Here is a 27,351-nt window from a genome sequence, read left to right as displayed (position 1 = left end):
ATCAGAGAAGACTACTAAAAGCCACAGTCTGGACTGAAGGATCCTGAACTATTATTAGTCACACAAACATTACTGGACCATGCAAACAGAGCAACAAGGAGGGGCAGCAATAATGACAACTTGGAGACAGATGGGAACTAATTTTATTCCTCTTCTACTGGCTATCTCAAAGACTGTCTGATTAATTTCTGAGAACCCAGGTATAGCCAACATTTTATTTTCTTTTTATTAGGTTTGCATGGAGGGTGTATTGTTTCATGGGTTTTTTGGTTTAACACTAGGAGTGGACACTGAAGAGCCCTTTATCCTAATCACACTTAAACCATGTCAAAGTCATGGACAGGACAACATCCATTTCTGAGCAAAGAAGATGTTTATGGAGACAGTTTTTCTTAGTCACTTTTGATAAGAAAAGATAAGACTCCTAGTGAATCCGAATTCTACTTTGCAAAAGAAAAACAAACAAAAAACCCTAAACACATACACAGAAATAAAATCACAATTCACATTAAATAAGGAACTACATTAAATATAAAGATACTGCCTTAGTGTGCAAATTCGCTGAAGAAAAAACCTCTACTAAATCCAACCCACACATATAGCAAGGCATCTAAGCCAGTAAATCCTCACCAATCTTTCCAATGATTAGCAGGATAAAAACCCCAGACCAGCATCAATTCTTGATGCATATATAAGGAAAAAAAGCCAAAGGATAGTATCTCTAGGGCTTGTCATATATATAGATGCTTACTGATATAAACCAGGAGAAAATAGGGGAAAAAAAGAAAAAAGGAAAAACATTCCTAGGAAAAAACATGGGTATTTCAAGAATTTGTCAAGAATTACTATCAGTGAACAATAAAGTCTTTAAAACTATTCTCTTTTAATTTGTATCTTAATTAATCCTTCCAAGGGAGAGTCCTTTAAGTGGAACTTTCACATTCTTTTCTATCTAGTGCAATAGTTTGCTGCTGCCTGACAAGTAGTGGTGACATTCCATATGAACTAAAGACAACAACTTAAAGCAGGTTTTTCCTATGGATCTCAAGCAGGTTCCAGACAGTTAATACACAGAACTCGTTGGTCTCAGCTTAAATATCACCAGTACATCTTCCTTCAATGAAAATGACAACAACCTCTTACTACCTTAAGCTCTTGCTAGAGCAAGCAGTGGGAGTCACAGTTCTTCAGGACACATCTGAAAGTACCAATTCCTACATTGTTTTTGCTATGTAAGATAGATTTTCAATTTAAGTTTCCATTTTTTAAAAGATGATAAAAATTTCTGCTTAATTTCATTCGGTGTTTTATGTGCTTTTGTTGTTCAGAGGAAGTTAGCACAACAGTTAATGAGGAATGTATGGGTTTTAGAAGTTTCTTATAGAAAAGAATTACATTTGTGTACTGACTACACAGTAGTCATCCACAAGTCACTGCATGAATAAAATAAATTCACTAAAACACTCACAGATTCATTTAAACTTCTTTTCTAATCACAGTGCAGTAAAACAACATATAAAAAAATTCTGCATCGTATCCACTATAGTAATAAACCTACTCATAATATTAAACAATAGAAGGTGGTGACTATAATCATCATATCAGTGGGAGCACTGCAGCCAGAAAGCCAAAATTCTGGTATAAACCTTTTATAAGAAGAAATATTTCACAATACACACTGACAAATTGCATATGGTATTCCGACACGACGAGGAAGTAAAATTGAAAAGCAGTGCCTTATTAATGAAAGTGTCAAGCAAAATATGCCTTACCTGAGTTATTCCACTGGGAGGGATCTTGTATGACTGCAGCTTTTGCTTCAGTAGCTCAGGATCACTGTGGCGGAATGGGCACCCTGACAGTAAAAAATAAGCAAGCTCACAAACAAGGCTGTTTACTCAGGAGTTAGTGCAGTAAGGCACTCAAGAGACCAGCTAAGCTGTTCCTAATTGTCTAACAGCTTATTAATAGGAAAGTTAATTACCCATGTGTACAATTGCTTACTTTTTTTTTCTTTAAATAATTACTCTACCGCAGAGTTATCAGGGCACCACAGGCTCAAGAGTCACATAAAATATCCCACCATAAACAGGCCACAATTCTCATTCACTGACAGGAAAAGGGTTTAAGTTAGTTCCTTACTAACAATGATAGCATTGGTACATTTAATAGCTGTGGAAAAAACTCAAGAAAATAAAAGTAATGAGAGACAACTGGTCTTTAAAAGCATAGTCCATTGTAAAAATATCCCTTTATAAGTACCTTAGAAAGTTCCACCACCTAAGTAACGGCGGAAGTTTTTTGTCCCAGAGTGAGTTTTGAGACACAACTGAATGAATGACTTAGTACTAGCATAACAGTGAAGCCAGCACAGGTTTCCCATGTTTAGTCATACAGCTGTAGGAGCTTTTAAAATACCCTAGCAAACTTCAGACTTCCTGTACGATTGATCCATATTTCAGAACACCTCTACCTGGTCATTTCTTAAAGCATCTGCACATTTAAAGTCTCCTTGAACTGCATGACACAATGAATATAAAAACAGCAGTTATCAAGTCTGATCTAAAGAGAACAATTCAAGACCACTGTGGTCTGGAAATTAAACACGTAATTTAAGAGACTACAGGAGGAAATAACTTCTCTAGCCAAAGGATTCTGATGTTTGTAAACACTTGGGGTTTTTCCCCTTAAGGAACTCACCATGATAATCCCCTTGACTTGGTGGATTGGACATGATAATCTTCATGCAGCTGTATGGGGTATAATCAGTCCTCTTTCCTTCTTTCCCATAGTTGTGGCGAATGCTGTAAGCATATCCTTTGTCAAACTGAATAAAAACAGAAGAATAAATTCGTACACATTGGGTCAGTAATTCTATCTGCTCTGCAAATAGAAATGCTGAATAACAAAATATATTTTCCAAACATACTCAAACTGAGGAAAATGAAAACCTATTTGCTTGCTGCTAGCTTTGGGGTTTATATTACATGAACTTGAATTTGTACATATACATGTTTTACAGACACATCACAAGAGAAGTGAGTAACTGCATTGATTTAAGGTCTTTTCAGCTGATTCTGTAATGGCTTTAAAGATAAGATGATATAAAGAGGAAAATTTTGAACCCCACAATATTATTAAATGGAGAAAACATGGTAATTTAAAATCTTTCACAAATCTCCATACATTGATTGCCTGATCAGGGAAAAAAAAACAGAAATACAGATTTCTTTACTCAGGTTCACATTCTTGTTCTTCCAATGTATAATGCTACACCTATACTTTGCTTCAGCACTGAAGTTCAATTCTTCAAATTCTAAAATTAAGTATACTTCGCTTGTACAAAAAAAGATTTTCTCTTTTGTCTACCAATAGACTATCAACTCCTCCAATAAAATGAAATCTTCTGAAGTAATATAGATGTAGTCAAACATTTATCTTGACAGCTGAGCACAAAGCTATCAATATATCATTTTAGAGAAGTCCTATGGAGACCATTCAATTACATGACTTCACATCATTTTTTTACATGGTAAGAGGTGACCCATAGTAGAATCAGATTACTTAATATACAGATTCCATTAAATTGCATTAGCTACAATAAGACATCAAGGAACATTTGTTCAAATACCATACTTCCAGTTCTAAAAACCACAAATATGATAAAATAATGAAGCATCATATTTATAATTACACCTCTTTGGTCTCTCTTTGCCTCAAAAAAGAGCTATGACAGTACGTAAAAGGAAAAACTCTGCTCTTGCTCAATTCAAAATTATAGCATTAATCTTAAATTCTACATCTAAGTACAGACAATTCCCATAAGAATTTAAGTTTTCTTCTCAAAAACCACTTTAAATTAATTTTTTACTCTGACTCTGGTATTTTCCTAATAGAAGACAACGTAATATATTGAGAAAAATCATTCAAACATACAACTGCTAACACTACTACTGCAAGGATATTCTCATTTCTACCGATAAAAGCAGTTCCCTATTTGGCCTGTGGATGTCCAAATAGTACTTCAGAATATTCATATACCTATGAAATCTCCTGACTGGACTAAAGATGACAAAAACAAAATAGAAACAAAAATGTATTTTTCTTCATATAAAACACTTCAATGTTTTTGAAAATATAGTCACTTGAAACTCTGTAACATAATATGCAAATATACATGATAAATGTGTATAAAAATATACACAAACTTTGAGAATAAAATCCTAAATTGCACCTGACTCAAACAGTAAAAAAAAAACTTATCCATCAAGATGCTGCTCATAACCAAGTCAATGCACGAAGAAGACTAAAATTCAGCACTTACCCCTAATAAGGCTTAAGACATCCAAAGCTCTGAACAAACATTGACTAATTAATCCATACTGTGCACTTGGCAAAGTGACTTTACTCTACTTTAAAAGACTTTTTAAAAAGCAGGAAAGGGAAGAAAAGAGAGACAACAGCATTTTGTTTTCCAGCATAGCCACAGGCAGGATCAAGCGGGTGGGAATACTCCTTCCTATCTAGCCAACCTTTCTGCTCAGGAGATAAAAGAACTGGTTGGTTGAATAGCAAATAAACACTACTTTTTCTAGCAACAGAGTTGGGCTTACCAACTCATCATTAGAGAGAACTCTCTAGGCGTGTGCACACACTCGGAAAGGCCAGGGAACAGCTCCCCACCCCTTCGCAGGGCCCCAGCAGCTGCTGGCCAAGTCCTGCTGCTGCCCCTGTTGGAGCAGCAAGTGGTTTGGTTATCCTGAAAAACAGCAAAGATCAAATACAAAGACGTGTGCATTTTAATTTCCAATCTCTGCATGAACCTGTTAAACTGAAGATGGAATCTGTGATCCTGTAGCCACCTATTCTTCTACCCAAAAGCTCTGGAATTTTTCCTCCTTTTCAAAAGATGAATTAAAGCACATTTCCATCTTCTTAACAAAGGATGTTTGAGCAAACAATTAAGTTACACTAAATTTTTTTTTTCCAAGGGTAAATCAAATTGTGATCGCTTCAGGATGCACTGCTTAGTTTCCTAGAAAATTAACACCCCTCTTTAACAGTTATGTATACTAAAATCTTGAGCTGTACTTTTCACATCACTTGCCTTAATGCCCACAGAAATTACTTCCAGTACTTAACTCAGTACTTTATGCTGAGAAGCAGCTCTTGCAGTAAACAGAAACAACAGCTACATAATAACACAACACGGCCTTGGGACAGGCTGCATCTTTTCTCATTGCTTTCTTGTAATCCTGTTTGGTTCCCAAGAGTTTTTGCAGTGGCAGATGGCAGAGAATAACACAGCTACATGGTGCAAGTTGGCACATGTGCAGTTACATGCTTCACTGAGAGCTCTCTCATCCTTGTGATTCAGCTTTTCTTATCATTGATCACAGAAACGGGATTTTAGCACGGCCAATATCTGACAGGCTGCGTGGTCATCCTCAGCAGGAAGAAACCATGAACTGCGGCATTTCATTATAGAAAACACATCCTGCAGAACAACCTTCTTTGTACACTGGGGAATGAACTCCATGGTCTGCCTCATTCTTTCCTAATATCATTACTCTAGGATGTGCATAAAGGAAAAAAAACACAAGGAGCAACCCCTTTTGCTAGAAAAATCACCAAGGTAAAATTAGACATGTTTGAAATCTGCAGAAACAAGAAGGCAGAGCGATCTGTTCCTTCCTGTTTATTCTAACACCTCAAATTGAAGTGGCTCAATTTAAGTTCCTTGAAAAAAATAAATTATACACAGCACGTATCATGCATGTAGGTGTTTGCAGGGTCATTCTAACTTCTTATAAATTGCTTGGTTTTAAACTATTTTAGAGAAACAGCTTTAAAACCTGTAAAACTACTATTACCATCTATTCTAACTGCAATCTACTAAAAGGGCATTATGGCAACAACCTGTAAAAGGTCAGACTCAAATTAAGTGATTTGAAAAATCACCAAAAATTTTTGGTGATTTTTATAAGAACTTTTGAGGGTCTTACTGAACCCAGATATGAAGTTGCTAAACAGTAACGAAGCTGCAGGAGCAAGTACATTTCCATTGTACTCTGCATGACAGTTTTCACTGAGATGAAACTAAAGAATACAAAACCAAAAAATGATTCATCAAAAATCTGGGCACGTTCTACACATCCCACCATAGTCTGTGCTAACTATCAACAGAAACTGCCAAAGTTACTATGAAACAGTAATACTGAAGCAAGACCATTACATTATTGAGATGACCTACTGCTGGTCACACTTGACAGCAAGGATTCTCTGCAAGTTTTTAACTGTAAGCCCACATCAGGACTACCTCACTTACTTTGCCTCTATTTAACTCTCTGAGCTTTATAAAATCTGCAACTCATTTATAATTTATGCGTAAGGTGAATGGGCCACGGCTTTGGCAAGGGAGAAGGAGATTAAGAAATATGTCTCGTTTAAGCAATGAACTGATTCACACTGAAGCCAAGAAGCTGAGGCAAAGGCAGCCCTATCAAAAATTGTCACTCGGATCTTGGAATGTGCAAGTCTAGGCATTAGCAGCAGTGTCAATTTTTGTTTCAAAAAACTGCCAGTCAACTCTCCAAGCTTTAACCTGATCACTGAAGACAAAGTTTTTAAGGACTTCTCTTTCCTTTAGGCATGGCTGTAGGATGCTCGTGACATCATCAGCAGAGCACTTCAGACCAGACAGGTGGGTGGTTTTGAGGTTTTATGCACCAGTGTTTGTTGTAATAAACTGATATGTCCACTGTATGATACTGAATATACTAAAGATGATACCGGCTATCCTGGTGACACTGAGGCTTTCTTAGACAACTTCTCCCTATAAGAAACAAAGCTCTTAGTACTGACAAGTGGGACAAAACCTGTAGTCCAAAGCCAGAATCAAGGAGGCTTGGGAGACAGTTCACTTGGTATAGGTAAGTGTACTGTAGCAAAGAACTTATATTTTGCTTTTATGTGGTACATTCACAAGAATATCAGGGTACTGCAGATTAATTTGCCTAATAAATGTTAGTTAAGACACACGTACTATACTAGATACACTTCACTAGAAGATATACAAGTTACAAATTATAGTGTAAATAAAAAGGGATAGATATAGATACAGATATCTAAAAGCTGTAAATTTGCAACTGGTATAGCCTAATACCAGATTACCATGTTCCAGATCGGAACTTCAGGAAAACCTATTTTCAACAAGTTCTGATCATACAAATGCATACAAGATCTTTAGACATGGAATGTGGATGTACCTCAAAGGGACCATTTGGCAGGTGTATGTTCTCCTTTGAAGGAAAGTTTTCAGTGGACAAAGCAGGAAAGCATGGGTCATGTCTGCCACATAATTATCAGTTTGATATAACAGAATATACTTTCAAAAGAGAACTACAAGAAATGACATTCCCCAGGCGCTCCAGCCACTGAAAAATGGGCATCATGTCATCATTGACCATTACCTTCCTTGTATCACTTGCCATATTTGCAGATTAGTATCTGTAAATAGAAATAGGTGCCCCATAAAATTTGTTATCAAATCTGATATTCAGCATGCATATTAGGATAGAAAATAATTTGCTGACAGGTCTTGCAAGCCCTGTATGTTCAGGTCCATACTTCCACAAAACTTTCATGTTTCAGTTAAAACTACTTTTATATATTCATGTAAGATTTTATGCATCTATTCCTTACAGTACTGCGAAATTTATTTATTTGAAGTCTATCAACTAAGAAAAATGGCACACAAACTTTGTCTGGCTTCTTGGCTGACCACCTGATTATTTTCAAGTCTGCAAAATTCAAAGAAGTAATGGCTTAACACCTCTTTTTTTTAAACAGTCATTGGGTAATTTCCTGTCTAAAATTGTTGAGCCTGTATAGATAACAGCTTCAAATTTATAAATTTATCACACACAGTCATGTATCTGCTGAAATAATTGGTTCTCTTTTTCATCCATTTCCTAAGCAGTCACTCTAATCATTACTGTTGACACTGCTTAGTTGGCGTATCTTTTTCCAAGCAACTTTTCTTTCTTTAAGCTCATTCTTAAAATAACCTCAATTTAAGATTATCTTTTTGCAAGCACAGTTGTATTTAGGAGCACAAATAAATGCTTCTCTATCTGCCAACAACAAAAATTTGTCCTAAATTACCGTCCTGTAGCCCAATTTCTACCTCAAAAGTACAGATCAGAGACATCACCTAAAACCAAACTGGAAAACTACTACATTGTGTAGCAGTCAGCACAGACCAATTCACAGCAGTATAAAAAACCTTTTCCCCTCCAGTTCCAGGATTTCCAAACTACATGAGGCAAGAACCACTTAGCCCTGGAGATGGTTTCATCTGCTATAAGAAAACCAGAATTTTTTGGTATCAAACACCTTGTATACTACCCATATGAGCATAAAGTGTGTGGCTGATGAACTAGCAAAAATCTGATACCACAGGCTTCTATTTACAGCAGTCTAAGCTTGCCTTAGTATAATTTAGCTAAATATACAATTTATGTACACAATTTCTTCACACATTTACATGCACCAAGACTTTGAACCAGGAAAAGTAAAACATAAACCCCAGCAGGCTGTCTTCTGCCTCAAGACACTGCATCAAATTATCAGCATAACACATCTTAAAGCCATCTCTGTAACAACTTGATTTTTCTTAGGCACATGCTTGGTCACCTACAAACGATTTTATTACCTACTTCAAAACTGCAATATTTCTTTCTGTATCTAAATTATTCTGATGTTTCAGTTGGGATAAAGTTAATTCTCTTTTGAGTAGCTGGTACAGCGCTATGTTTTGGATTTAGTATGAGAATGATGTTGTTAACACACTGATATTTTGGTTGTTTATAATTAGTGCTTACTCTGAGTCAAGCACTTCTCAGTTCCCCATGCTCTGCCAGTGAGGAGGTGAACCACAAGCTGGGAGGAAGAACCAAAAGGACAGTTAGTGGCTTGTTGGGGGGGGGGGATTGTGATTTGGGGAGGGGGGACGACAGGGGTCCTCTCTCTATTTTTATTTTGATGCCTATGAAAGTTAAACAGAAGTAGAATAGTAACTCACTGCATCTGCAGAAATAAGATTCCGCTCCAGACATCTAAACCCAGACATCTGCCATTATTATCAGTGGCGGTCAATGCAATCAGAGGAGTCTGGGGAGCAATTCCATTTGCCCTGGAGGCTCATTAAATAAATCATTCTCTAGACACTATTGACTATAAGGGCTAGATTTCTATTGGTCATAATGGCAGCTTATAATCCTAGTGTAAAGAGAATGTATATCAAGGAGAAAAGAAATTCAGTATGTCTGTATCAAAACTGAGAGAAATCCATACGCTTATGTATACCACAGCACTGTGTATTACAGATTCACAGAGAAGATGGATGAAGACTGGCAAGGGGCCCAAAGTCCAACAACTAATTTCCTACTGCTTATTCAAGCTCTATCAATTCCCTAAACAAGAATGCTCTCATATGATGTTCTATAGTTTTTATTTGAATTTTACCCTAAGCCTCAGGTTTTTAAATGTGGCCACATCACTCAAAGAGATTCAGTGACTTAGACTGAAAAACATCCTTTCAACCAAAGTGAGAAAGTTATCAACATTTGATACAACTGTGGAAAAAACCCCTGCCTTTTACTGATATGGTTAAACCTCTTGGACAAGGATCAATGACAGAACAAAAGGATATTAAGTCCCAATCACATGTTTCAGGATGTCAGCAAATCCTCAGTGTAAGTGTAGATTAAAACAAATTGATTTATTTTCTAGATAAATTGATCATTAGAAAAAAAAATCAAATAATTCTTAAAATAAAATTACAAGGAGAGTAATGAATAAATTTCCTCAGGCTGATAAGTATTCCTTATGTCTACTCTAGAAACATACACACCTAATTTTTTTGAGGCAGTCATAAAAGAATGACAAAAGCAAGGCAATAAAACACAAAACAGTACATGGATACTTGAGGTTTGTCAACCCACTTGAACATAGAGTAAACTAGATATTGGAGCTCTCCTAACAGCATCGTTTGGCTCAAGATCACTGGCATACTCTCTAAAAGCTCTGCTATAAGACCAGATTTTTTTATTTATTAACATGACAATAAAAGACAAAATCTCATTTTAAGATAATGATCAAACAGAAGTTCAGAAAACCAGGTATCAGCCCTTGCTGTCATAATAAAAAGAACTGCTTACATATAAAGAACAATTTATATTCTGTCTTATGCAAAGTTCACTATAATCAAGACATATTTCAACTCTAGACTGCAATTTTGACAAGAGCTTTTCTGCACTCAACAAAAGAAAGCTTGTTTCAAAAATACACAAGACTATTTTCCTATCTTTTTTTTTTTTTTTTACTAAAAGATGACTTGACTGCAGGGAAAATGGGAACAGAAGAATAAAGAAGCTCTACTACCAGACTGCTCTGAACTGTCTCAGAAGAAGTAACACACATCTCATTTTTAGTGCCTGCTGTAAACTTCTAAAAACAGGGAAATAACTGTGGTAAAAAAAGCACAAGGAGCCCAACTACTGTAATTGTGGGCTTTTTTAAAAAGTTTGTTATAATTCACTAGTATTGCCCCAATTCTCATGCCCCAAATTCAACTCCATTAAATAGATGAAATAGAAAAAGAAAATAAATTGGAATTTAAACAGCAAAACTTGCCATAAAGACCACATGCTTCCACTCCCACATGTACAGCAGGTGACCAAAAGAAAAACAGGGAAACAGAAAACAAACTAACAAAAAACTCCAAATCCCCGAAAAGCCCACAAATAAACCATATTTGAGGGACATTTTGTTTTTCTCCTTTGTGAGTGGACATAAGGGATGCAGGGAGCAGTGAAAGTTTAGCACACACCACATTATGTGGAATTCAGTTTCACAGCTAAATAGCATTGTACATTTCATACAAAATCAGAATCCAACTTTCTTTCAAGAAGTAGTAACATCTGTAATGTTGAAATACTTAAGCCTTATCATAGTCATTTCCTTTTCCTAAATCAATATATTAAACTTGCAAAACATGAATTGCACATAGAACAAATAATGTATGAAGAGCTGTTCTGTCTTTATTCATGAGATTCAACTGATCTCAAAGACATGAGGCAGAATGTTAAATCAATTCTGAAAGCAAAAGTACATTTTTATTTACATCGTGCCTATTGTGATATATCAGCACATTTGATACAACATGCTGCTTTTCTGGATGACTGAATATGAAATACAGCCACGATTTACTGGCTGAATATAGACTGAATATGACATGTATATGATGTTACACAAACTACATGGACATTATCAAACAAAAGTATTCAGAATTATGGGGTTTGTTTTTGAAAACAGTTTATACAATTACAGGATACCTGAATGTTTGATAAAATAATTTTAAAGTATTATTTCAACTAAGAGTACCAAGATTAAAAAAATTTCTATCAAAACTTTTCTGTTCAAAAAGAACAGGAACACAACTGGAAGAGACCTGCTGTGTCATTCAGCTTGTCCTGGAAGGTAGTAAAAAGATACGGATGAAAAGATTTGTATCTCAAAAACCTCTAACCTGTGTCAGAACTTGGGGTAAATAGCCAAAGAGCTTAAATACATTACCAGTGGTGTGTGCAGCAGATGGTTAGAGGCAGCTGTATGGTTAAGAAGGTATTCAAAAGAGTCTGCTAAAAGCTCTATATTTAGCGACACTCAGATACTTCACAATCCCTAAACTTAGAAATGTATCAGCCAGATAGGCAAATCCATCTATTACTTTTCTTAAAATGTCATGGAATGACTTTCTTGCTGCTGCTGTGAGGGCCAATAAAACAGAAACCTCTTCTGACAAGTACAGTCCATCTACACTGATAATGAAGTGCAAGACTGACAAGTGGTTCAAAACTACAAAACGCATCTTAGAAAATTAAAGGTCTGGCTTCAATATTCATTTTTATACATGCAGTTCTAAAAAGACACTACATCATGGAATATCAACAGCAGTCTGTGTTGCTGAGAATAAAGCAAGCCATAAGAGAGCAGATTCTGATCTAAGTTAGTTTCAGTACAGGAAAGATAATTATTGCTTTCACTCTCTTCACTGCAAGAACCATATCACAACCAGCTCATACATTAGATTATTAAATACAGATTTCTGTGTCTAATATGTAACAACTACAAAAAGTGATCCTGTTTCTTTTTATGGTAGCTAGGACAGTTAAACATCACTAAAACTATGCCATCACTGTTAATGTCCTGGAAGAGAGATTATAGCTAGAGCCCTTCTCTATCCCTAAGACATGTTACAGGCTAAAAAATGGCCCAAAATGTTCCCTTTTAATGTAATTCAGAAGATGAAAACTGAAAATCATACATTTTTAACAGGGTAAAAAATGCTGAACAAATTAAAGCACTTTAAACTGCATAATCATAGGCAAATGCCACCATAACTTGGGCATCACAACAAAGACTGCAGAGTTTCAGCTTTAACTAGGATAATTGGGAAAACCGAAAAAGGGATTGAGTTTGGAGTGAAAGAGCACACATTTTTACCATCACGTATTACTGTGATTCCTCAAATATTTAAGTGCACATTCTAGCCTTCAAGTATATTACACAGTCTAATACTCTTCAATGTTTTCTAGTACCTCATCTTCAGTTGGGGTCCATTGGAATAACACCCATGAAACAAAAATATGGCAAAAAATAATGGGTTTATACCAGGTCCATTTCATTTAAGAAATACTGCTTTAAGACTTTGAATCTATTATGCAAAAACTAGTCGTTCTTTAATTAGAAGTTTCTGTAACAAAAATACTGTCTTATGAAAAAAAGTTAAAAAATGAAAGTGGAACAGATTTTTGTCAATATTCCTAAGCTTAGATAACTATAAGAGACACTGATATACCGATTTTTAAGTTAAGGCTTGAGAAAAGGAAGTTTCAGAGGGAAATACACAGAAATATGGTTGAGTTTAATATGCATCTACATTAGCTACAGGGCATAATTAAAACATAATTATGTCCCAAAGACACTTCCTCCTTAGCATCCTTAACTTCACGGGCAAACCTGTAAGCACCTTGGGTTTAAAAGGTCAGGCAACATTGTTTAAAGTAAAATAAATTCTTACAAGTAAAAGGCAAAAAAGTAAGGGTTTCCTTTGTTTTTATTCCTTCTAGTGCTCATAACTTCCAATGTGTCGGTCAAAAAGCAAATTATAATACAAACTGAAGGCAAACAGTACCAAGTGAAGTTACAGATTATTCCCCTGCCAAAAGGAACTGGTGCAGCATCTACCATTGGAAGGGATCTGCATGTTTATTTATATATTTCTGTTTACATTAAGCTGTAAGTTAACAGTACCTTTTCAGTGATGGTTACATATATAGCACATGGGCAGAAATGGTGAAAAGAAAATTACTTTCATATTACTTTCCTTAAATAAGTGGAACACCTAATCTTATATTCACATCTCATTTTTCACCATCTGACTTCTTATTTGTCAACTGGAATTATGATGTGTATTGTTTATTTAATTTGGAACCAAAAGTAAAACAAACTATACGAGAGAAACAGCCACAGAACAAGTCTGTATTTTTTGTTTAGTGAAGAGGTTAGAGCAGCAATACCTACAAACTTGCACATATTTGTGTGAGGACTGTGAACAATGTAGATGTTACTGGTAAATCCCTTTGCAGCAAAGTCAGAATTTTTTATCCATCAAGAAAGCAGAAATGGTACCAACTGCTTTGTAAAACTTGTACTATTAATCATATCAGGCAGCAACATCCACAAATGCAACATGGCATGTTATTTTAATGACAGCAATTTCATACTATTATTTATATCTAAGTCCTAATAAAAATCATTATCTGATGCAAACAACTTTAAACAATTTTGATTTGATCTCACGATGCCTAATTAAACAGGAAGCACACAGCTATCTCTAGCTCTGATTAGATGAGCTAATTTTCTGCAGTCTTTCTAGAATGACTGTGTACACAAGACTAAACACAAGTAACACTGACAATGCTAATAGGGACTTCCCTCTAGCCATGGTTATATCTTTACAGGCATTGCTAATCATCTCTACTTTTGATACAGCAAGTAAGGAATCTTATCCCAGTTCCTTCCTATGATTTGGCAGAATTTAACAGGATTCTGCAAGAAGTTATTCAAGTACGATCACAGAAAGATAGAATCATTTATGTTAGAAAAGACCTTTAAGATTGAGTCCAACCGTAAACCTAGCACTGCCAAATCCACCACTAAGCCATGTCCCTAAGTACCCTCCTTCTTGGCATACAATCAAATGCAACCCCTGTGAGCGTGCTTTCTCAGTCCTCTCTGTTCCAGAATCCATTCCAGAATCCTTCCTACTGCTGTAGTCAATAGGCACACAAAACAAATTGACAAAAGCAAACCATGCAGATCAGTGTGTCAGTAACACCAACAGAACTCAGATGATCTTTCAAAATTCTGAAGCACTCCACAAGAGAAGGGAAAAGAATGCTAGCAAGCACAAGCAAATATGCACAGCACACACAAGACATGAAGGACACAAAGGACAAATTCCCACCTACAAAACACAACTTTAAGTAACAATATATGACAGCAAGAATCTTGCACAGACTTAGCACACATACTGTGATAGCCATAAAGCCAAAACCAACCTAATTTTAATGGCCATTGAAGCTTATTTCCATTCAGCTAAAGAAGGATATTATGTTTCTATTATTCTAAACTTAATGGCCAGATCACAGAGGTTTTGCAAGAAAATCCTAGTTGTCAGGCTCAGCTCCAACCATTCATATGGAACCAAATGGTGAAGAAAAATAGCTGCCCACAACATAAGTTCTCAGGATTTTCAGTTATTTACATCTAGCTCCTCACTGCTTATTAGTAAACTACTACAGCCAAAGGAAAATAAAATAAAATCTTTTTCCAGATACAACCAACAAGAATACTACTAATTCAGCTCGACTCAAATGTAACATCAGCAATCCATGCATTTATAGCTTGAAGTCATGCTTTTCATTCTCATGCCTAGTTGTATAAATTTTTACTATGAAACAAATTCACTCAAAACACCTCTTCTGCATATTGCTTATTAAAATACAAAAGGGCCTCCAGACTATTCTCTTCAGCCAAGATCAAGGCAGCTAATTGATCTCAGCAGCCACCTGTCTTCATGTGAATATCACCTTCAAAAACAGTTATGTCCCATTTGAACAACACACCTGTTCTCCTCCAGGCTTCAATTTGTGTGGAAAATAAAACACTGAGGAAGTTGTACGAAAGCAGTAGATCTCCTGATGTTTGACTCACTGATATTAAGCTGATTTCTGGAAACTAACATGACTAACGTTTTAACTTCGTGTTCAGTGTATCACTGTCTCAGAGGCTGTTCAGTTCCTAACAACCATCTCAACATATAACTCAACATCTTGGCTGAATCACTTCACAGTTGTGCACAAATACTCTGATTTCATAGACTTGTCCTTCTTTTCTTTACCTGGCTCTTTTCTTTAGCCTTTGGGGTTAAAATTCAAATTAAATATTAATTTTTACTTCAAGCTACATGCCTAGGATGTAAGCCTTGGACCACCTACTGTCTTGAAACACCCCTAACAATTGCACATTACTATATTTTTCTTTGAACTTGCATTAAAAGAAAAGGTTTAATGCAAATTAAACAGTAAGTTTGGGAATAAAAATGAGTTGTGCAAATGAAAAATGCATTTTCTTGTTTCTTCTGACAATTAAATCACTTTTAGCCTGCTATTAAAGAAATTCCAAGAGCTAACTTTGTAGCATACAAAACACATTTTGAAACATATCATAACAGTGTTTTTACTTTCTTTATACTATGTAAGTATAGCCATTCAACATATAATAATTTTATGAATGTAATGCAATTTTGCCAAAACACAACAAAAATTATTCACTCAAAATCTTTAAGACTCACTTGTTATATTTCACTATAACTAGAGTATGAAATCATAAATTCCAAATTGTCCAAGACAAATACAGATAGTAAGTGGTTCTACTGAAGCTAATTTTTACAATCATTGGTGGAAGGAAAAGATCTTTTTGATTTTATGGTAAGTTTAACACAAAAATACAATTTAATCAATAATGTGAATATCTTGACCCCTGATAACCAATGAAAGCAACAACAATATTCTTTACTATATCAACGTTTTGTTACCATGACATAGTCCTCCACTGCTACAGAATTCAGGAAATAAGATCTTACTGCTACTATATGCTGCACTTTTATTACAATTTTGTTTCATATGTCCTAGAAGAGAAAACAACATTTTCTTGAAGTTCTGTTTTAGTCTTTATACATCTCAGGAGAATTCAAGCCTGGCCACCTATTTACATTACAATACTACTGATGTAATTTTTTTTTTAAATGAAATTTTAACAGAGGAATTTCAATTTTTTCTTTATCTCTTAGATGTTAAATATTGTGGTTTGCTGTCCAAAATGTCACTCTAACCTGCAGATTTGTTAAGTTTAAATAATTCAAGAATAAGAATAGCAGATAACATTAAATTAGAGAATTATAATTAAAAATGTAACAGAATAAAGATCCTTTTCTGATTTATTAATCGAAATGTTCCTAAAATAGTAGACAGCAATACCCAATATAAAGGGGCCAAGTAAGAAAAAAAATAAATCTAAGAGCAAAACCACCCTCAAATCTCTAAGAAATGAGACAGTAAAATACCAAAACCGAACGTAACCAACTGACTGACAGAGAAAATATTCATGAGGATTTGAGCAGGTGGAGGTTGTTTTAAAGAACCACTACATCATCCATGCATTATAAATTGCACTGGGCATAGTTGTATGTGCTTAAAAGCACTGACCTGAAGATTGCCAAGTGCCTACTTCTATTTTACTTTAGATACACAGGGCTTTGTAAAAAATATAATTGCATAGACTTACAAAGCATTAGAGCATAAACACTTCTAATTTACGTCTATACATTACATTTGTTTATTCCGTACTATCTTGTCTCCCTCTAGCGGCTCGCTCTCACAAACGTGCTTCTACCTGGATTCAGCCCAGTCTGCAGAATCACGGGGTAATTCAGGCTGGAAAGGACCTCAGGAGGTCCCTAGTCATGGAATTTCTGGTTGGCCTTGGTAGAAACATTCATCACCAGCTGTTTGCAATCAAGGTAAAGGCTCACTCTTGAATCCAGACTCAAGAATCTCCTAAGATCATTTGGAAAAGAAATCAAAAAGCCAGGAAAATAAAGTCACTGGAACTATCTCATTGGAATGTTTTTTTAACAGAGTCAGAGACATATTCCTTTGCATATTGATGCACTATATGGCTGTCACATTATCTGTACTCAGCTTCCACAGGATCACCATGTGTGGAAGAAACATAATATATTAATAATCTCCTGAATTTCAAAAGCTTCAATCTTAAGGGTTTGCTTCTTTACCAACAACAGACTCTGAGCAAGGTTGAATTTGAGTAAACTTTCCTTTTCCTTCTTCCAGTGAAACATCTGTCGTGAGGACCTCCACTAGCAGGAAGGGATGAAGAGGCATACTCCGACAACTAGAAAACAACCTGCTCCTTCCCATTGGTGATCAGCCACAATAGAAAACCACATGCCCTATGAAACTATAGTGAATTAATCTGGAAGACTGACTCGGGATGAGTAAGAGGCTTTGCTAGCCTGAGTGCCACCATGTCTCTGAGGGAAGAGTCCTAGAACATGGGCTAAAGAGCCATGTCTCACTTTCTGCAAGAAGTCACAAGGACAGGAAAGTTATTTTGTCACAAGGAAAATTTGGTAAATATAGTAATACTTCAGTTTTGGAGAGTTACTGAATAAATAAATAAACCCCCACACTCTTGCACAGTTTTAAGATGTGCTTCAACAGCATATGCAACAATAATAAAAACTAGTGCAATATCAAACTGCAGTACCAAAGGAATTACTTTTCAACACAGAAGTGTGTAACTAGCAACTGTTACTTCTGCACAAAAAGGTAAAAAATCAGAGTACTAGAAGAGGGCATTTTGTACCACCATACATCTATTACTGCTAAGAAAAAGAACATGTATCACAAGTATATGTAGCAAAGGAAAGCAAAAAGTGATGGGCTGCCTTAAAGCCTTCTGTCTGTATCAAAACCTCAGATCCAGGCTATTAACTAAACATGTAACTGAATAACACCTTAAAGAAACTGATTCTGCATTCCTTCTTTCTTTTGTTCAAAACACTGCATTATTTTTCAACTCCTCCTTTTCACGTTCACAGGCTAATCATACAAAAGTATGTGAAAACAGTAACAATTTCCACTTCAATGATCTCTGTTAGAGGACTTTATTTATAACTATGAAAGCATTTTTCAATCCGTACTCTAATTATGTAATTTATCTTGTCATCTTATTACCTTTGTGTATTTTTAAATCACACTGGACATACATCTTTCCCCTCCCTTTTTTTTTTGACAGGGTCAGGAGCTACTTTTTAAGCAAGAATAGTGAAAGATTCTATGAGAATCAGTGTCTGTTTAGAGTAAGATTACAATTTATAGAAAAAACAAAACGGTCTTAAAATAACACTGAAGTTATAAAGCCAACTGGCACAACCATTCAGTCAGAAGTAATGCATCTACTCCTATTTGGCAGCTGATCCTTTCATCTGAACAACAACAATTTACCATTTAGGCACTCTTAACCTAGCAATTTGCAGAGTAATTTTAATTGCAGTGCCTAAATTAGATAATGTTTTATTTTCCATTCTGCATTTGACCTTGTTGTGAACAAGCCAATACATGACCACTCCCCCCCCGTCCCACCAAGAGAGCATCTCCACCAGTTTCAGCACTTTCTTTGTAGGTATTACTTGATTTTTTTTCCCACTGACTACATGGTTTCACACCTCATTCATACTTCACAGATTCCTCTCTAAAGGTAAAATATAATTTCTTTAAAACTTTCTACAGTGTTTTTATCAGTAAGCCCTAAGGTATGCATGAATCAGTTACTCAGAGCACAGGAGGAGTTCTTTTTGGTGCAAATTGTCCATGTGCCTATGCTCAGCCTGGAGACCGTGCTTAAGCCAGTTCGCTGCTAATGTGCTCATGGTAACTTCCTTCCTGCTGAAGGCTCAAGTTGTGTGCCAAGAATTCTTAGGACTGAGAATTGGCATAGATGTTGCAGCTATTAAAGACAAAAATGAACAAACAATTTTGAAATCATAACAATTTCCAGCAAATTGAACACTCCCTCTTTGCAATATAAGAGTCAGTAGGTAATACATCATTAACCTTAATCTTTACGAAGTATCATGCATATATCTTCACAATGCTCCAGTAAAATGAAACAGTGTAATTAATTATCTCCACTCTACAGGAAAGGAACAATGGCATGAATGCCAGAAAATAAAAATGTCAAATGAAGAAAATAGCAATAAGAATTGTATTAATCTTCCTTTTTTCAGGACATTAAACATTGTATGACACTACTGTGAAAAATCACGGGCCACCAGTCTCAGTTAGAGGCATGAAAAATTAGTTTTCTTTTTTATCCCAGTTTGAAGCTGGTTATCTAGAACTTGAAAAGGACCAAAATTACATGGAAGTAACAGCTTCCTTGTGAAAAATGCAGTAACCAAACTCCTTGTTTGATTCACAATATGCTTTCTAACTCTTGAAGCTAAACACAGGATCATAAAACTTCATTTCTTTCTAGGGCCTATCAACAGAGATGCTATAGTAGGAAGTCATAACCCTGTGATTGAAAAGAGGATCCAAGGTGCATACATGTCTTCATACATGTGCATGTACATATTTGGTCAAAGCACAAGTAGGTGGAATCAGATGTGTTCTCCCAATATTTTTTGAAAACAGAAATAACAAATGTCTGTCTTTATACTGCTACTGTTATACTGTAATAGCTTGTTTTTATTCTTTCAGTTCCTTTAAGCACAAGATATGGCAACTGAAAATTCTGGATTTTCCTGAATTCAATTAGTCTTGTGAGTTGACCCTTATTGGATGTCAGGTGCCCACCCAAGTCTCTCTCTCACTCCCCTCCTCAGGTGGGCTGGGGAGAGAAAATACAACAAAGGACTCGTGGGTCAAGATAAGGACAGGGAGGGATCAGCCACCAGTTACTGTCACAGGCAAAACAGACTCGACTTGGGAACACTAATTTCTTACCAGTCAAATCAGAGGAGGGAAATGAGAAATAAAAATAAATCTTAAAACACCTTCCCCTCATCCCTCCTGACTTCCAGGTTTGACTTCTGGTTTTCGCTACCTCTTTCCACAGGTGGTGCAGGCAGACAGGAAATGGGAGTTCAGCACACATTTCTGCCACTCCTTCATTTTCCGGGGGAAGACTCCTTACTCTTCCCCTGCTCCAGAGTGGACTCCCTCCCACAGGAAACAGTCCTCCATGAACTTCTCCAATGTTGAATCTTCCCACAGGCTGCAGTTCTTCACAAATTGCTCCAATATAGTCTCTTCCATGGTGAGCAGTCCTTCAGGAACAGCCTGCTCCAGTGTGAGTCCCTGTGGGGTCACAAATCCTGCCAGCAAACCTGCTCCAGTGTGGGCTTCTCTCTCCACGGGGCCACAGGTCCTGCCAGGAGCCTGTTCCAGCATGGGCTCCCTACTGGGTCATAGCCTGTTTCAGGCATCCCTCTGCTCTGGCATGAGGTCCTCCATGGGCTGCAGGAGGATCTCTTTTCCACCTTGGTCCTCCATGGGCTGCAGGGGCACAGCTGCCTCACCATGGGCTACACCATGGGCTGCAGGGGAATCTCAGCTCCGACACCTGGTGCACCTCCTCCTCCTCCTTTGGCACTGACCTTGGTGTCTGCAGAGCTGTGTTGCTCTCACGTATTCTCACTCTCCTCTCTCTGGCTGAAGCTGCTATTGTGAAGGTGTTGTTTTCCCCCCTTTCTTGAACATCTTATTCCAGAGGTACTACCCAGCACTCCTGATGGGCTCAGCCCTGGCCAGCAGCAGGTCCCTCTTGGAGCCAGCTGGCATTGGCTCTGTTGGACAATGGGGGAAGCTTCTGGCAGCTTCTCGCAGAACCTAACCCTGTAGCCCCATCCACTACCAAAACCTGGCCACATAAACCCAATACAACTAGTAATCAATTGGCATTCCACTTCAAAATGTATTGCCACTCTTCAGAGATGTTCTTAAGACCTTTGGAAAAAAATGCATTTTTGAGGTTTTTTTTTTAAATAAACTACCTATCTCCTTTTAAATCGTATCACATTTAAGAAACTAGATAAACAGAGGTTTAGATTCTTATTCAATTCATAGCTTTAAACCCCTTTCTCCTTCCCAAAAAATTTGCAGACATGTTGACCTATCTTCTGGGTCTTGAAAGAGGCATACCTACCAGAATTCATTTTAGCTGACTTTATTTTTTGCCCTGTATCTTGTATAAATAGCCATGGCCCAGAGAACCTGAGGTAACAAAAGATTGTCTACCAAGCACTCCAAAATATTTCACAGTACTCCGGAAGGCTGAGATCTCACAATATTAAATATGAAGTATCACACTCCACCCAAAACTGAGATATGGTCTGAAACTGTGCTCTAACACATACCACAGGCCAGGCAGAGAAGGATGAGAGAGGAAGCCTTCTTCATTGTACCTGAGCTGTTCAAGATAAGGAGCAGTTCACAGTCCTCCAAAAATTAGACATTACATCTTCCTCACCCACAACACTCTCAAAAATATTGGCAAGAGTGAGACTAATGACTAATATATCAGTTATACCTCCCATTGCACTGAATAGTATTTCTCACTGTTTCCTTGAACATATTCTTCTGACTTCTGTCCCCAGCTGCTTCTTTCATTCTTCAACTGTAAATTTGCTGAGGCAAGACTACTTCACACAGAGCTGTACAATTAGTATTTTTTTAATAAACAACAAAAAAGGCTAACCTTTTCTTTCAGATAGTACTGGTTTTGGTCACTTGTCTGCTTGTGAATTAATTTAGTTACATAGTACCTGTATTTCGTAAAGGACACTTGTTTCCTAGTAGGACGGTTTTTCTAGTCTTCATCTATAAAAAGCCTCTTTATGGCTTGCCTTTTTTACCCATAGTTCAGGTGAATACCCAACAAAATGACTAAAATCATAAGCAAAGAGAGCAAAAAAAAAACTTCCCACCTTTAAAATACATTACTGTACCTTTTGCCCAATTATCTCCTTCAAAAAGCATCTACTTAAATCTGTAGCACAATGTACGCATTAACTACATCTCCACATTCACATATTGAGGTAAGTTTGAGATACTTTCATTAGTTGAATTACCTTATCTGCATCCACTTTTCCTCTGATAAATTCTTTCTTCCAAAATTCCAGTGCCTGCTCCAGAGTCAGGCCAATGCCTTTTAGGAAGAGTCCGTACTGCATCCGGCCTCCGTGACGGAGGTGGTGGCTGTCCCGGAGGGCTCTGTGCAACTGCCGCATGCAGAGAGGGAATGACTTCACAGAGAGCTGACAAGAGAAGAATTTCTGTTTAAGCCATACTGATCATTTAATTTGTAGGATATATGTTTACTGTGATTATTAATTAGCTCCATTTGAAAATGCCAATGGCTGGAAGAAAAGATGCATGTACAGAGAGCCTTGGCACTGAATTCATAACACAAGTGAGTCCATAAACTATCCAATTCAATAACCATCTCAAGAACAAAATCCAGAGGACAGAGTAATACAGGTGGCAGTATCAGATTGCCTCCAGCTACAAAGTAACACAGGTTTAATTGCTATCAGGAAAAATATATCCACACTTGCATTACAATATTTCTTGACTCTGCTTTATTTTAGCATCTGGAATGGCGAAGCAGCCTTTGATAGAGTTTTGGGGGACTGGGGAAGGGGAGGGGATTTTCATTCACTGCCAGAGAAACACTATCATGGTTAAGATGGACACTGAAAACACACAATTCCTAAAATTCAGATAAAGGAGTTATGTTTTTAATCGTCTCTATACAATTCATGCATGGTGTTTTACATCCCATGTTTTACTTCCATTTTATTTACTTCCTTGTTTTCAAAACCCCTCCTGTAAGTCAAAAATCAAAAAACAGCATTGAAAAGACTAATACTGCAACACAGTAATCATAAACTAAACATCATAGTTTGCAAGATTGTTAAATAAGAAAATTTTGTTAAATTCTGCTTATAATTATGTTAGATATTTGTGAAAGTACACAAAATTAAACAGCAAATTAAGCATTTCACTCTGAGTGAACTTCACTCTGAGTCTGAATCCTGATTAGATGCATTTTCAGTTAATTCTGCTCCATTTTGAACTTTAATGCTGTTTCATTCAACAGTTACAAAGCCAATATGAATAAAAAGAAGATAAAGGCTTTCTATTTTGTTTGTACATACAGCACTTGAATTTAAGAAGTTATACTTCAACATCCTATATAACTCCAACATCCTATATAACTCCAGAAACACAACTTACAGCATCGATTTGCTCTAGAGAAATTTTTCCAGTGTTCTTTTGGATGCTGTAATCTGGGCCAACATAAGAATGGCTGAAAAACAAAGCAAACATCATTTAAAGCAGTTCCAAAATATTTTTAAGTTTACAAATTTAGAAAGAAAATAATTTATCAGTTGTGGGCTGCAAATATTTCATATCAGGCAAAAACACGAAACCAAGTAACTAGGACTCAAAAAGCCAACATTAGAGCAAATACAGCAAAGAAACCCTCTCTCCCTTTATCAGAAAGGAGAAGTGAGGGGTCATACAGGAATACACAGAATAAAGTGTAGCACTTGGTATTGTAATTTAGCAAAATGTGGTTTTTTCTGGAGTTAAACTCTGCATGCCTTCAAAAGACTTAAGATATGATCCTTGTAAATTAGTTACAAAATCCCTCTTGGACAAAGAAATTTGTGCTGACCCGCACTTTACAACCTGCTTTTTGGACCAATAATCTGTATCCAAAGTCCCTGTTTACTTTATTGCCTGTAATACTGTACTGTCAACTTTTGAGTTTGGTTGGGTTCTGGTGTAAGCATTTCCCCAGGCCTGTTCTGCAGCCCTGCATATATCTTCATTCAAGAAGTCTCAATATTTAAAAGTAAAAGCTGGGCATTAGATGCTTGTATTTGATTTGAAATTACTTGGGTGACAATGTCTGTGTGACTGTCTCTGCTGTAGTGTAGGGTTACCTGAACTTAGCTCAGCTTTCAAAGGTAGCTTCTTTGCCGTATGAGTGAAAGATGAGACAGCACATGTAAATAAATTCCTGTGCTACTCTGGCTAGGCCTTAAACTGTATTGATATGTCAGTAATGCAGGAAAGGCCATCCCAGACTTACTGTTACTCTTCAGTTTTTGAGTTTTTAATTTTTCCCCACAGTAGTTTGTCCTTCAAACAGTTGTAGGTTGCTACCTGAAGCTTCTTTTTCACCAGACTAAACTAAGTCAACTCAGCTTCTCCCTACAGTTCACGTATAGACCCAGTCCTACAGCAGGATGATGGGATTACATACGACGGGTTTTGTCCATCTGAAATTACTCCTGCTGAGTATTTTAAACAGTAGAGCGTTAACAAGCCTGTACACTCCATAAAAAGCAGGAGTTGCACAAGTGTTCTTCTCACACATTTAGATATTAAGTTTCCATCTCTATTAAACTGTTAGTTTCAGCAAGTTAAATCTCTTTTAGCCTACTGTGAGCATGTGAAATCCCTAAACACAATCTTGCATCAAATACTTTAACATTATTACTAAAAATGTTTTCTTTTTTTTTGGTCCAGTACAAATGGTACTAGAAAGCACCAACGAAACAGAATAGAATAAAAAGAGTACTAAGTAACAGAAAAAATACATATTTAGTCTAAAACTAGTTGCAAAATACATTTCCTTTAAAAAAAATAATGGGTATGGGTTAAAATATCTATGGAGACATAATCCACAGTAAAATCACCTTTTCAGAGGACTTGCTAATTTGTAAGTCACAAGCAAACATGAATAGATGCCAAAGCATGTGTGGGGCATTAACAACTAAACAATGCTCTGTAACCATCAATTGTAAGACCTTTTCATTAATTTCTAAGCTTTTGCTTCCCTGACAGAGGTCTATTGACGTATGCCAAAAGTAAAACACTGCTCTACATATTCAGATAATGAAGGTAGAAGAAAGTCTACAACTAGCTAATATTCTCCTTTCTCAAGAGCAAGATGAAGCAAAAGGAATCACAGATTCACAGAAATAAATAACAAAGATGACGTATTTGGTCACCTGTCTGTTCACTGCCAGAGGCTGCTTTTCAAATTGCAAGATCTGATATATTCTGTTCATTTTAAAAAACTTCCAAAAAAGGCAACTTGGAAGCATTTGTATAATTTTTTCAGTTGGTGACAAACCAGAAACAGTCCCTCAATTTTCACAAAAGCAAATGGAAGTGATTTACCAGTTGTATAACATACATACCCAAGGTAACATAAGAATGTACAAGAAATACCAGTTAGCATAAATGTGGGGTACAGTATCCCTGTTAAAGTAGCTTTTTTGGGAACCTTTCCTTTTTCCATATTTAAAAAAAAGCACAGACAGGACTGATTACTGTGAGATACTCAAGGACTGTTCCACTTACATAGATGCAGAGTATATATCAAAAGAAATTTTCAATTTCTTAGTGATTACTCCTAGAGAGCACAGTTTATGAAAAGCTAACTTAATTGCTCTTGATCTTCAAATGGAGAAAGGTATACCACTGAGCTGCATTTTTTACAGTCCCAGTAAGATGTAGGGTAATAAAATCATGGAATGTTATTGGCATTCAGAAGTATCCCCAGCTATGTAACAGTAACAATAACACTGCAATCCTTGTTTTCATTCCTTGCTCTTGAACAAAGTTTAATCGTATGTAAATAAGCGGAGATACCATGAAAGCTATTTTTTCTATTCTGATTTACACTAAAAACAACAAAACATAAAACTCTTCCTATATAATAAAAATTATGAGATTTTTAAAAATCAAAATAAAATGTCAGGTTTTGGGAACAGATAGCTCAAGCAGTACAGCACCATAGAAAATAAGGAGCATGATCTAGCAAACTAGATCTGCATCCCAATTCCCCATGCAGTACTGCCATGACAGAGCCTCAACACTTCCGTTTTTAATTAACCCAACATCATTTCAATGATCTTAATGCTAAGCTGTATGTGTTCAAAAACAGCATTCATTACTGACATCCAATATTTAAGTAAATTTCTATCCTTAAAGACATTAAAAATTCGACAAAAATAAACACCTGAGCAATCTGATCTAACCAGATCTGCATTAAGCATGGGCTAGATTAAATCATCTCAAGAGGTTCACTTCAAGTTAAATTATTCCACGATTCTAAACCAGCTCGCTTTAATTGTATGGACCTTGTCCTTTTGCATACTACCATAGTAGGAAAAGTCTCCCATATAAAGTGATAAAAAGCAATCATGTATGTAAGAAAGAGACCTATGCTTAGCCTTTCCTAAAAATAAAGTAGAAAGCTTACATACATATATATACACACGCACACACATATACATCTGCACACACACACTCATACTACTAAGAGGGAGGCATATTATTTATTCTAATGGTTCACACTTTCAGCAATCTACTTAGGTCCATTAAAAAAACAAATTAGTACTCCATTCATCAATGACAGCAAAATCCCCCAAAAAGAGCAGAGAGCATAGAACATTTGCAACAAGGAAGGCCCATGCTCTGAGCACTGTAATCTGGAATCTGTTTTGTTCATAAAGAAGCTTAATAACCTTGCACTTGCTATTGAAAAAAAAACTTTATAAAAGCTACAACTATTTTTTGTTACTTAGAAGCAACACTAGTTCTATAAATTATGTTCCACGTCATTTACAAAGGGAATTAAGTTGAAGGGTTATTTTGGGGGGTTTTTTTCCAGTCAAAGCCAATCACACAGGTGAGGTCTGTAAAAAACCTGTACCTAAGGCATTCTACCAAAACAATTACTTTAATCTGCATGAAGGAACACACTCATGCTTTCACTTCATACTACCTGAGATGACTAAGCAGAGGTTGAAGTCTCTCATCAGACTGTATGGAAGGTAGTGATCGTGCTGTCAGCTGGAAGAAAAAAGGAGTACAATCAATAAAATATTAGCTTAAAAAACTTGGTAACACAAGGCAGGATTATGTTAGAAGTCACACTGTGTTGTTACAACTTTATACAACATTGGGTAAGACGTAATTTCTCCTATTAAAAATAATGAAGCACAGCCTTCCAGAATCTGAAGCTAGCAGAAATATTCACAAGTTA

General features: G+C 36.3%; 1 protein-coding gene across 2 annotated transcripts in view; it reads right to left on the bottom strand.

Moving 5' to 3' along the window:
• Positions 1–27,351, bottom strand: part of PRIM2 (DNA primase subunit 2) — a 101,676-nt gene that overhangs the window by 11,522 nt on the left and 62,803 nt on the right. For both annotated transcript variants that reach the window (XM_048299174.1, XM_048299175.1), the window contains 5 exons: positions 27,091–27,158; positions 23,517–23,589; positions 22,349–22,534; positions 2,701–2,827; positions 1,773–1,855 (listed from right to left, as the gene is read on the bottom strand). In XM_048299174.1, the coding sequence (XP_048155131.1) occupies positions 1,773–1,855; positions 2,701–2,827; positions 22,349–22,534; positions 23,517–23,589; positions 27,091–27,158 (537 nt within the window). The remainder of the gene's footprint in view (positions 1–1,772; positions 1,856–2,700; positions 2,828–22,348; positions 22,535–23,516; positions 23,590–27,090; positions 27,159–27,351) is intronic.

Source organism: Corvus hawaiiensis, chromosome 3 (genome assembly GCF_020740725.1).
Source record: "Corvus hawaiiensis isolate bCorHaw1 chromosome 3, bCorHaw1.pri.cur, whole genome shotgun sequence".
In the NCBI taxonomy this organism is placed as follows: Eukaryota; Metazoa; Chordata; class Aves; order Passeriformes; family Corvidae; genus Corvus; species Corvus hawaiiensis.
The sequence above is the reverse complement of the archived record's forward strand: the minus strand, read 5'-3'. Positions and strand labels throughout refer to the sequence as shown.